The following is a 13,281-nucleotide window of genomic DNA, read 5'->3' as shown; positions in this document are numbered from 1 at the left end:
AACCTCCTAATAAAATGACATCACAAGCCTTAAGGATCATTTGCCTAATGATTAGGGGCAAAATGTCCTACTGGTTAATCAAGTAATGGTTAGATGTGCATCCTTTTTCTTTTTTGTTAAAATTTTTTCAAGTCGTAGTGGATTTTCTTTTTAAAAAAAAATAAGGGCCTAAAAATTTAGACAAACATTATTAATTAAAAAGGGGTGTTGGCTGAGTGCCAAGTCCAAATTAGATTTGAGTTTTTTAACCAACTTAAATTTAATCTAACACCCAATCAATAAATTATTCTATATATCCGATGTACTACTCTTCTCTAACATAAAGATGGATGCTATATGTGGGATTTACACGTAAAGTCCACATTTTTGTGAGAAGAAGGTATATTATATAAAGCCCATTTATAATTTCAACATCCTAATCGAAACATGCAAGACATTATTTAATACAAATACATTATAATGAATTTTGTTGCTAGGAATAATTACTAAAAAGTTCACATGTACAAACAATCAAAGTCTTCTTCCTATCCTATCAAAAAAAAAAAGTGTTCATCCTGTGAAGAGCCATTAATCTAGAACCAAATGAAAGAGTCGTCCAAAGTTTAAACCTCATCATCTAAAAGAAAATTGAAAAAAAAAAAATAATAAATAAATATATAAATATATATATATATATATAAAAGTGGAAGGTGCTGTTAACCTAGTCTATAAAGTCTTTTAAATTTTGGATGTAAAAAAATTAAGATTTGTAATTGCCCTAATTTTCTTTCAGCCTTATTCATTGATGTTCTTAGGGTTTTAGAGACCTCGATTTTTTTCTGCTTAGATATTTGAGAAAACCCCCTAGATGAAAGAATAAGACAACATTTTTTTAATGAAAAAAGAAAGAAATAACATAGGAGAAGAAACAAATGACATAAGCTTGATTAATGAGTCACCAACAATTTCTATCAATTAATGAGTTGAAATTGAATATATTCCACCACAGTTACAAAACAATCTTTAGGGGATAAAATCTATGAAATTCCACTCTAGCTTTCGATTGAGTGAAAGGTGAACTTGTTCAAATGCAGTTGTTAACAAAAAATTAGAATAAAATAAAATAAAAGCCCATTTGGGTTAATCCACATAACACATAAGCTTGATTCATACAATGATCATAAGATAGGGGCAAAAAGGGCGTGTGTGTGATCCAAATTTGTAAATCTACACTACAAAAAACGCGCTTTTGGGCCGCGTTTTTTAGCCGCGTTTTTCTAAAACGCCGCTACAGACCGGGGTTTTGAATCGCGTTTATGAAAAACGCAGCTCCAGGAAACACGTATAGCCGCATTTAGTAAACGCGGCTATAGACCCGCACTGAAGCCGCGTTCTTCGGTGCTGAGGCTGCGTTTGGCTGGTAGGATTTCAGCCGCGTTTTTAGAAACGCGGCTCTAGGGAATTCTTTTTTCTTGTTTTTCATTATTTCTGGAGCGGCGTTTAAGAAACGCAGCTCCAGACATGTTGAAGCTGCGTTTCATTAAACGCAGCTCCTAAATGTTGAAGCTGCGTTTCATTAAACGCAGCTTCAAAATTTAGTATAAATTAAAAAAAAAAAAAAAACTATCCCTAAATCAGATCACAAAAAACCCTAAATCATCTCCACCCGCTCTCTCTCACTCACTTGCCCAAACCCAAAATCTATTCGAAGCCCTTCAACGACTCTCTATTCTCTAAAAAGATGAGTATTGGAATTTCAGGAACCTCTGGAGGGAAAAATTATAGTAAAATCTTCTTCTTCCATTTCTCACTATGGTGTTCGTCTCACTGTCAATGGATCCGTCAATTTGCAGGTGGGTTTGAATCAATCCTCCGTTTGGTTCCCCAGAAAAAATGATGGGAAATATTGTTTTTAAACGAGATTCTTATTATTTTTTTCCCCTTATTTCTCAACAACCAAACAGAGCTATTTCTCTTTTCGTTTCTCTATCATAGTCAAATCTTAATTGAAATGCTTTTGTTTGTTTGCAGATTTGTGGAGGATCGGCTAGAATTATTGAGTCCTTATATGGTGTTGTCAAGCCTATCTCCATTTTGTAAGTTCAATCTTTGAGAAGCCCTAAGTTTGCAAAGTTCCTATATAATGTGTAAATGCGTTTTCTGGGTTTATTTTTGGTCTAAGTTAATTATGTTTGTGATGATTTGTAATGTAATAAACTATTAATATTAATAGCTATTCCATTCAGCTACTTAGTTGATTGTTTCTTTCATTTTTGCCTCATATGGAGATTTGTACAGATAATTTGTTCTCTTACTTTGAAACAGAAATAAGAGTACAGAGGTTAGACCTTCCGGGAAGATTGGTTCGGGCACAACAGAGGTACTACATCTCTGGAGAACTATTCTTTTTTTTTTACAATTCTTTACTTTGAAATTGATAAATTACCAACTGTCCCAAATTTTTAAATGGTTAGGAAATGGAGAATTTAGTTACTTGACAATTGTTTGCACACTCTCCCTTACATAGAGTGGGAAAAATAAAAGAAACTACATGAAATGCAACTTGTGGCAGAATGGAAAAGAAATAGGGCTCTTCCTCCCTTTATTTCATGCCTTTGGTGCTTGTGAGATCATTTCCTACCTAATAACAAATCTATTTGAAATGCCTCTGATAAAGCATATATATACTAAGCTACTACAAGGTGAATGTGCACACAAAATTGATGGTTACAGATTTGTATTATTCCAAGCATTCTTCAACCCTTGTTGAACATTACCCTAAGAATTATGCCTAGCATGCTTCAAATTACCCAAGGTCCCCCCACCCACCTCCTCCCCCTTCCCCCCCCCCCCTCCCCCACCCCCCCCTCTCAGACACGATAACTAAGAAGAGCAATATAAAAAGTGACATGGCAAGAATCTTGTTGTTTTTGCTATCAAAGGGTCCCATATTCCAAGACTATACTATAGCCTTATTTTCCCGAGTAAAGAGAATAAGAGGAGTAGATGAAAGTTTTAAAGGTGTAAGCCCATAACCTACATTTGCTCTCTTTGATTGGGATATGGAAAATGTTGTGAGGACAAAAAAAAATGTATTTTACATCATCTGTACTTACTAGAGAGAATTGATCAGTGGAATGATATCAAATAAATTATTATTGTGCCCTTCTTAATAAAGGTACATGATTGAAATTGGAATGATATAAAGTAAATTATTCTTATGCATTCTTAGTATGATTACTATTAATTAACAAGGTGAATGTGCACACAAAATTGATGGTTAATGCGTACATTTGAAATTAATTTTTAATTCGTGTGTGTGTGTGTTAACACCAATATTTCGGATTTAGAAATGAAAGGAAGAGATTTGAACCAAGGGGAGCTCCTACGAAATTCTCACTATAAGTACCTGGTGTTTGTGTGTAGGATGATGGTGCAGCAGCAGCACTACTGATGAAAGAATTTAACTTTAAGGTCTTCTTTAATTGGCCTTTTCTATAGTTTATCTTTAGAAATGTGCAATGTTGTATCCTTGGGTATTGGGACTCAAGTATTAGTTATAAGTCTCCTAGGTTCTGCTATGGAAGCTCTCTCCTCCTCATGTGTGGTGTGAACTTCCCTTTTTACTCCCACCATGAATTTTGAATGCTTCTGTATAATTCTAAAATTTACTTAGGTAACATAGTTTCTAGCTTAAATGTTCTGTCAGCTTCTCATAAAAAAAATAAAATAATAATTAAAGGGTTGAGTTACTTTTCTTATCCTGTCTGGTTTACGTCTTTAGTAGCCTTATCATTTCCACTCTCTTTCAAAGTCATGCTAAATGCATGTTGGTTTTGATCTTTGGTTTAGCTTGTTATTTGTTACAGATTTGTGAAATGCCAATTCCTGTTGTATCCTCTGTAATTTATAATTGTTCATGTATTGTGGCAGATACCATTTTCCATGTTTTTGAGACAGCCAGGAAAAGACAACCTAGAAAGATTTTTTGAGACCTTCCATGGAGCCAATATCAGTGCTCAGGTGAGTGTTTTTTACATATGTCCCTCACATATGTAAACAATATACTACCAGTCCTCAAAGTTTCCTTAATACCCCAATTTAAATCGTACAAAAGTTCTTTACTTAATAAAATTTCTGTATATGATACCACTTAGAAATGTCCTGCAAGAAAGATACTATTTAAAGAAGATATAAAGACAGAAAAACAAAGTGAGGAACTCCATTTCAATTATTTCAGTATATAGGCTATAGCTTACCTTCCTGGCTTTATGATACCACTAATGTCATTGATGATGCTTATCTTGGTTTGACTTGCCTTTGAACCTGGCAGCTTAGTGAATGCCTGTTAAGTTAGAAAGAAGACAATCTTGATTTTCCAATATTCATACCTGTTATATAATAAGCTATAACTGCAATATATTTTTATTGTAGATTAAAAAATAAAAAATTAAACTATTCATAAATTGTAGGTTTTGCAATTCAGCAAGATTCAGAAAACCCAGGTTTTCTTGGTTATGATAATACTTACAGAGTATGAATCAAGAAAATGGAATCCTAAAATTATGAAAATCACATAGAAGTATGAAAATATAACAAATGACAAAAATTATGAAAATCACATAGAAGTATGAAAATATAACAAATGACAAAAATTAATCCCATTTTCTTTGCTCTAAAATGGTCATACTGAGACACACAAACATGCATGTGTATTTGCATATTTATACCCCATGATGCCTTTTATCTTTATTTTTTGTTTTTTAAAACTTCTATGTCAAAGCTAAAAATCCATAAATCTAACTCTGAATTACTCTCCAAAAATGAAAATACTTACAGAGAGTACACTTCTAAGAGAATTCCATAGTGTTGGAAAGGGCTTGCCGTGAACCACCTCACATTCAGCCTCCACACGCAAATTTTTGTATCTCACCTCCACAGTGGGCAATTTTACACCAACACTGCAAAAACAATTCATCTTTGGGTAAGCTTCAAAAACAATTCAGACAAATGAACTGTTCATTAGTACATGCATGGAAAAAACACTAACTCGTTGAGCAATGAAAAAGATAGCAAGAGCAATGAACAGCAACATGGTCTGTGAATTCAATTCTAGCATGCAAGTTTTTGCTTCTCTATGTATGACTTAGTTGCTATGACATCAATTCCATTGAAATTGATTCTACATACATATGTTGCTTGTATATACTTAGTTCCATGGAAACTTGTGTTGTGTTGGAACTTGTTTATTTTGGATGGTTGTGTTGTGTTGGAAACTTGTGATAGCAGGGAAAAATTCTTCAGTTCTGATAACAGCGAAAAAACAGCCAAAAAAGAGGGCAGGGAAAAAAAAAAAAAAAGAGAAGCTATAGCCGCGTTTTAAAAACGCGGCTATAGTTTCTATGCAAGGTTGGCAAACGAACTGACAGAGGGCTATAGCCGCGTTTTTTATAAACGCGGCTATAGTCTGCAGCCTGTAGCCGCGTTAATAACCGCGGCTCAAGCGGGTCTGTAGCCGCGTTTTCCAAAAACGCGGCTATAGGTCGCTGACTATAGCCGTGGTTTAAAAACGCGGCTTCAGGTCTGGTCTGTAGCCGCGTTTTTAAAAACGCGGCTACAGACCCCGCGGGTCTGTTGCTGCGCCGCTTAGGCCGCGTTTACAAACGCGGCTCTAGAAAACGCGGCTATAGGATATAGCTGCGTTTTCGGGGTCTATAGCCGCGTTTTTGAAACGCGTCTATAGACCCCGTTTTTTGTAGTGCTATTTTGAAAATGTGAAATTCAAATAATGTAGTGTGGGCCAAGGGGTTTTTTTTTTTTTTTTTCAATATATACTTTCAACAAAATTGGGGCCGATTGGATTCTTTCAAGAAGTTTCTGGGACATTTGCAAAATTTCTATGAAAAATAGAGGCAATCCAGTAATTTGTGTTTTGGAATTGGTCTAACAAGTTTGGAGGTAGTGTTCGTAATCTAGTAATTTTGGTGGTAGTTATGATTGATCTAGTCCCTTTGAGGATGTCAGGGAGTTTGTGTTGGGTTGAAATTGATCTCAATTAAATTAGGATATTCTAGAGATTTTAATTATCTCAAGGCTATTTTGATCATTTTGGCTCGATTTAGAATTAATTTCCACTCTAGCTTTCGATTGAGTGAAAGGTGAACTTGTTCAAATGCAATTGTTAACAAAAAATTAGAATAAAATAAAATAAAAGCCCATATGGGTTAATCCACATAACACATAAGCTTGATTCATACAATGATCATAAAGATAGGGGCAAAAAGGGCGTGTGTGTGATCCAAATTTGTAAATCTATTTTGAAAATGTGAAATTCAAATAATGTAGTGTGGACCAAGGGGGTTTTTTTTTTTTTTTCAATATATACTTTCAACAAAATTGAGGCCGATTGGATTGTTTCAAGAAGTTTTTGGGACATTTGCAAAATTTCTATGAAAAATAGAGGCAATCCAGCAACTTGTGTTTTGGAATTAGTCTAACAAGTTTGGAGGTAGTGTTCGTAATCTAGTAATTTTGGTGGTAGTTATGATTAATCTAGTCCCTTTGAGGGTTTCAGGGAGTTTGTGTTGGGTTGAAATTGATCTCAATTAAATTAGGATATTCTAGAGATTTTAATTATCTCAAGGCTATTTTGATCATTTTGGCTCGATTTAGAATTAATTTGATGATTTTACAGGTTTTAGGGGCATTTTGATTATTCTGGCATGATTTTGGGTTAATTTGGTGGTTTTTGTAATCCTAGGAGCATTTCAATCATTTTAGTGGAGTTTTGGGTTAATTTGATGATTTAAATAATATTAGGGGAATTTCGATGAAGTTTGGGGTTTACGGTGATTTTGGTGATTCCAATGGGGAGGGGGCTTAGAGATATCATTTGGTGAAATGCAAATGGTGTTTTGGAGTATTTTGGTAATTCTGAAGGTTGTTAATGACTCTTACATGATTTCTAAAAATTATGGGCTGTTTGGTAATTTCTAGAAGCTATTGGGGGCATTTGTGGTAATTTTAAAAAATTGGGTCATGGCCTTTTAATGGATGTGGTATTATGTGTAACTTATTTGAAGTATCTTCTACAAGGAGAGAGTATATCATGAGAAAATTTTCTCGCATGTGAGGATTTACTTATAAAATTGTGATATTCATGTCATATAAAAAAAAAGTTACATACAACCATGAACCATTATACAAAATAATAAATCTATTTAGATACAAAAACTATCTTATGAAACCATTTTATAAGACTTCTCTCTCTCTCTCTCTCTCTCTCTCTGAATTTTACACACAAATTTCACCTACAAAAAATGTCTCACGAGATACCTTCTCTTTTTTTTTATTCTTTTTTCTTTTTTCTTTTTTCTGAGTGTTAGGCAGCAAGATTGGGTTGGACACTTGAACCCACTGAACCCAAGTCCATTGTTAACAAAAGTATGAAACCAAATGGGTAGGGTTTTTAACTGCGACGGGTCGGGTGAAACCCAACCTGTCCCTTTCATTTCCTATGATTCAATCAGTCACCTCCCCTGCCATTCTGGAACTCTTATCTCTCTCTCTCTCTCTCTCTCTCTCTCTCTCTTCAAAAGAATTATGGCCCTTTTGCTCTCATGGCCACCGTCGGCATTGCCAATCATTGCCAGGAACACCACTAGTAGCCTCTCTATTTCTTTCACTACCCTCCCCTCTCTTCTCAACCTTCACAATTCTCCCTCACCCTTCTTCTTATCTCAATTTGGTCACCATTGGTTTTGCGTTGTCTTTTATAGTTTTGCTGATGGCAGGTAAAAGCAACAAGGGAGCTCATTATTGTAAAATCTTTAAGAAAGATCCAGCTCCAGCCTAATTGCTCGGGTGCTTTGGCTTATCTGCGGGTGGGTGGGTTTGATGGGATGGGATTTTTAGGTGGATTTTGTAATTTCCCATGTGTGTTTCATTCTGAGTTTTGTCTTGATAACTTCTGTGCTTGATGGTTTCGCTGTTTTGTTGTTGGGTATGTGTAATAGTGATTGACCGTGCGGTATTTTTGATCGCTAGCTAGTGTTTTGGTGAGTTGGTTATGCATGAATAAAAGCTAAAAGGTTCTTAGCATTTGGTCATGAAGTTCAATTCTTCTCTAAAATATTTATCAATTTTCTGTACAAAGTTCTTTGGTAATTAGACAGAATTAGACAAGAGTTGGTGTAACAGTGGCAAGGGCCACAAAGACCTGTCTTTTAAGTATCAGTTTGGACCCACAGAAACCTGCCTTTTGTTGAGAGAATAATGGAAGCACTGTTTTGGTGACGTGGTACACCTTATTGTTCAACAAAATAAAATTTTCAGGTCAATCCAATACATGCTCTAACCCATAGGTCTTGAAAAGAAAAGAAAAATTGTTAAAAATAGCCTGAGCATGACCTCATTCTGTGTTCTAGTGGTATACCACTCAGCCATATAAATATACCATCTAGGGTTAGGGTTAGGTACCCCAAAAAAGAGCAAACATTTTCTTCTACTTATCATCTAGTTTGGATGAATAAAGTGGAAGCCCAAAAAAAAAAAAATTCGGGCACCCATTTCCACTATTTATAAAGATCAAAGAATTGGGTTTCCTAAATTAATCAGCTAGGGTTTTGGAGGATGAAGAAACGGCAAGTAGTAATGAAGAAAGATTGCACAGGAGGGAGGAACTCTACCACATCATCTTCAATGGTTAGAACTGTTAGGTATGTTGAGTGCCAAAAGAATCATGCGGCAAATATTGGTGGCTATGCTGTGGATGGGTGCAGAGAGTTCATGGCAAGTGGAGATGAAGGGACAAATGGTGCGCTTCTGTGTGCTGCTTGTGGTTGCCACCGGAATTTCCATAGAAGAGAAGTGGAAACTGAGGTAGTTTGTGAGTATTCACCACCTACTTTCAATGATTAGATAACTTTATATAGAGATATAATAGCCCTTTTGTATGTGTGAATAGCTAGAAGGTGTTTTGTGTGATTTTATCATTTTACCGATTGTTATCATAATAGAACAAATTGCTGTTGCAAATCCTCATCAACAGATCGTATGACTCTTTTGTCAGAGAAAATCAAACTTTTTAAGTATTGTATTATATATAATTTGATGGTTAAGACATCAATTGAGAAATCAAACTACAAGTACTTCATTCTTCAGGGGAATATAGTTTCTTTTCATTTTATTTCTCTTATCATCTTAGCCCAAGTCCTACTCCAAGGAAAGGAAAAAGAAGGGTAAGAATGTAGCCAAATTTTGTTGGTTATATTAGAAGGAAGATGAAAACTTTGAGATTGTTTGTATTGGTACAAAAGTATACATGTGAAGAATAAAAGGAAAGAGATGGAGGTACCATTTTTGGCTATATTAAATTTGTTAAAGTTAGCTATTCCTCCCAAAATATAGTCTCTAAAATTATAGATGTACAATTTCCAAATTAAATATGGTTCTTTATTCTTTAGCGTCTGATGCATGAATTGTCTATTTTTTTCCCTCTTTACTATTATTATTTTTTTGTTTTTTAAGTTGTCTAATAATGATTACCATTGGTTTTTTAATATGCAAGTAAGGAAGATTAAACACGAATAGACAGGAAAGGAGGAACTTCAACCGATATAAACTAACTTATGTCACCCAATAACTCATTTAACCAAAACAAAGTCCTTTATAGCAAATGGAATTTTCTTCAACACCTTATCAAAGCAAATAATTCTGAGTAGCTAGCTTACATATCAGGCATGGGACCCTAAGTTAATAAGACAGTTCAATATCCTTCTTTACTCCATTTAATTTTCCTTCATAATATTATCTCAATTTAAGTTCTAAGAGAAATGCAGTGATGAAAACTGGGATACTCAGTTATGTCTAGCAAACTTGAATGAAACACTCGGTGAGTTTTAATTGTTTCTAGAAGCCAAAAATTGTGAGAATTCCTCTTTCTTGATTGAAGATGGTTTCTCTTTGCAACAATCATTTGGTATTTGGAATATAATATCCAGGAAGGCCCACATGCCCAATCATGCTATGGCCACATTTTTATTTAATATGTAGTATTACTCAAAGGCAACTATATATGCTCACGCAGCAAATTTTTTAATGTTGTAGAAGTGACCCAGTTTTTTATTTTATTTAAGTGGTGAGTGGAACTTATCAGAAAGATAAAGAATAAGATAAAAGATTTCATATAGAATATTGTACCACCATTAAATTAGTTCGAAGTGAAGTTGTGCCTAGTATATTCTCCTTGAGATGTTGCACTTCAAATTTATAAAATTGTTCTGTCAAAACACATAGGATATTTTTATTTTGAGATCCATATATCCACATAGATAAACTTTCACTAATAAAGCAAAAGAAAGTGGTAAGATAGTCTTTGAAAAGACTGGTTTTCTCCTGTATGGAATTTATAATCTTACAGTACTACCCAACTAGAGAAGAAAGTGGTTTGGACAAGGAACAGTAATCTATTGCATCAAAGAATTAACTCGCTCATCAATGTCGAGGATAGAATCATTACATGCAATAGTGTTGAGTAGATATATTGGTTGACCTAGCCAATATGAACTATGAAGTTTTTCAAATCACATCTTTCAATTTCTTAATTCTATCCAAACTATAAGAAACATCATCTTCTTCTTCTTCTTCTTGGTTTTTTCCTTTTCCATGAGTATTATTTTTTTCCTGGGGTATGGGTACTTGGGTAGTTGATTTAAGTCAACCAACCAAATTAATCACAATTTATTTACTCATGGTTGTACTATCTAAATATATTGTTGACCCACCTCCTCATCCTATTGACAAAGAGTAAGAAATGCCCGGCATGTAATTAAAGCTGCACATGTCTGTTTTTAGAGATTACTAGCTAGCGTTACTGCCTTCTTGTCTGTTGTTCCTTCTATTACATTTATATGAATGTGACTTACTTCTTTTCTCCCTTTCTTTCTTTTTCTTTACTGTTGAGTTCCTTTCAGAATGTCACATACAAAGCAAAGTACATGGTAAGCAGTTTTTGGCTCTTCCATGACTCTGCAAACATACGACACTATGTGGCTTAGTTAGTTGAATGATTAGTTTATCTACATGTAAATTGTGCATACCAGAATATTCACGTTAATAGCCATAATCTTGTTTTTTTTAATAGTCATCAACTTTGTAGCCGCTAGTTTTCTTTCCCTCCAAATATTGCCATATATGTGTATATGTTCCATGGGCAATGGTTGTTACAAATAGCACACACTGTGTGCTACTGTGTTTCAATAACTGAAAACGTGAGTTAAAATTTTCAGTTTATGAAAATATACAGTATTGTGTGTAATAGAATTTACCCCGTGTTTCATTGTTCTTTAAAAGTTAAACCTTTATGTGAGTCTCCTGTGTTATACTTTACATGATACAAGCCTCTTAATATAACGACACTACAAATCTAAAGGACTATATGCCCAATATTAGATGAGGGGTAAACATTCTACTAGGTAACCAAGTAATGGCTAGACTTGGCTCCATTTCTTGTAAAAGTTATGCTGGGTGTATTGGATTTTGTAAACACCAAGGGCCTAAGATTTAGATTAATATTATTAATTAAGGAGTGTTAGTAGAGTTTGGAGTCAAAATAAGATTTGAATTTTCCAACCAATTTCACTTTATTCTAACCTATTCTATGGACTTGATATTACATCTCCTCTCTTATATAAATGTGAGTCTCATGTGTAGTGGGAGGAAGATGCTGTACACCAAATGCACTGAACAATTTCATGATTTAGAAATTGAGTAATTCTCATTTAAAATGTAAGATATTATTTAATACTAATACATTATAATCGATTTCTTAATTAGTTTGACTAAAAAACTTATGAATGATCAAATGTACAAGAAAACATATATAATCTTTTTCTTCTAAATAGTCATTAATCTATAACCAAATGAAAGAGTAGCTAAAGGTTCAAATCTCAAAAGAAGGAGGTGTTGTAAACCTAGATATGTTGTAGGCCCAACTTTGTTTTATCCATCTAAATTTGGATTTTAGTCATGCTATGGTTTAGATTCCTCTATTTGTTTCTCTTAGCCAGATGATGAGAGGTCTCCTGAAAGAAAAAAAAATAAGACAACAAGTTTTTAAAAAATAAAAATAAATAAATAAATAAAAAGGTGGGGGAAAAAAGCAAGAGAGATAGAGAACAAGAGGAAGTAGTAGCCCACAAAATTAAAGAAGAAAAAAAGGACAACAACTGGACCAGTCTAATCTTTTAAAATCCAAGAATATGCATACATATAGGTCGGCCCAATATGCCTTTAATCCTCCTTGTTCTCTAATGTTGGCTTCGTAGGACCGCAAACCACGTTTTGTTTTTGTTACACTGTTTTGGCGGAGTGGGGAGCCCCCCTTCTAGCTTGAGAATCAAGGAAAACAACAAGAAGAAGAAGTGAAGAACCACATGACTCAAATTTAGAGCCAAATGCATCACCAAAAGCTTCTATCAATTAATGAGTGAAAAGGTGAACATGTTTCAAAAACAAAAATTTATAAGGAGATAATTAATTAAAGAGGTGTGGAATTTCATTACGGTTCTTGATTAAGTGAAAGACGGTGAAATTGACAACTTGTTTGTTAAAAAAATATAATAAAAATTTCCTGATAGGGTAAGAGGTAAGAGGTATAGGTAGAACTTCATTGTCTATGGAGAATTTTGTTAAAGAAAACGGTATTGTGATTTCAACATCAAAGAAAGATTGTTTTGAACACGACACCGCCCCCTCTCTCTCTGTGGAGGGTTGGTTGGAACTTGGAAAAGTAATAATTCCAATAAAAAATTTGGGTCCAATTATTGCTGTACAAGAATTCCATAATAGAATCATGTCCTTGCAATGTTACGTCTTACCAAAACCAGATACACCAAAATTACAGCCTGCATGTAACATCATCAACATGTGAGAAGTGCATGTGGATGTACTTTGGGACTGTCCTAGGCCACAGCCCACTTTTAGTTTTAGAGTGACTTTCTTTTTTCTTTTTCTTTTTTACTTCACTCTCACTGCCGGCACTGACATGCCTCAGTTTTGTTTGAGTGGTCTCATTCTCAAGTTTGAACTATAGGCTATAGCTCACAGGTTAATCATTTTCATTAGGTCAGAATAATGCTGAATAAGAAAGAAGCATATTGCATTCTTACCTAAATGTCAGAAACAAGTCTAGCAAAAACAATATATATAGATGCACATATACCTAAATGTCGGAAACAGATCTTGAGTCCGTTTGTTTAAGTTGTCACAAAAACCTAAAAAATGGGCGTTTGTCTAGACCCC

The 13,281-nt window shown here is 34.3% G+C and overlaps 1 protein-coding gene and 1 long non-coding RNA gene across 2 annotated transcripts; both read left to right on the top strand.

Annotated features, from left to right (window-relative positions):
- The first annotated feature begins 2,014 nt into the window (after nt 1–2,014).
- LOC142631056 (uncharacterized) lies at nt 2,015–4,010 on the top strand. The gene is made up of 3 exons (XR_012843499.1): nt 2,015–2,075; nt 2,305–2,359; nt 3,913–4,010. It is a non-coding gene; the product is annotated as an uncharacterized LOC142631056 (long non-coding RNA).
- Nucleotides 4,011–7,346: 3,336 nt separating this feature from the next.
- LOC142630714 (mini zinc finger protein 3-like) lies at nt 7,347–9,146 on the top strand. The gene has a single exon (XM_075804747.1). The coding sequence runs from the start codon at nt 8,611–8,613 to the stop codon at nt 8,896–8,898; it is 288 nt and encodes a 95-aa protein (XP_075660862.1). The 5' UTR covers nt 7,347–8,610; the 3' UTR covers nt 8,899–9,146.
- Nucleotides 9,147–13,281: the final 4,135 nt, after the last annotated feature.

This window comes from Castanea sativa, chromosome 4 (genome assembly GCF_040712315.1).
Source record: "Castanea sativa cultivar Marrone di Chiusa Pesio chromosome 4, ASM4071231v1".
NCBI classification, from domain to species: Eukaryota; Viridiplantae; Streptophyta; class Magnoliopsida; order Fagales; family Fagaceae; genus Castanea; species Castanea sativa.
The sequence above is the reverse complement of the archived record's forward strand: the minus strand, read 5'-3'. Positions and strand labels throughout refer to the sequence as shown.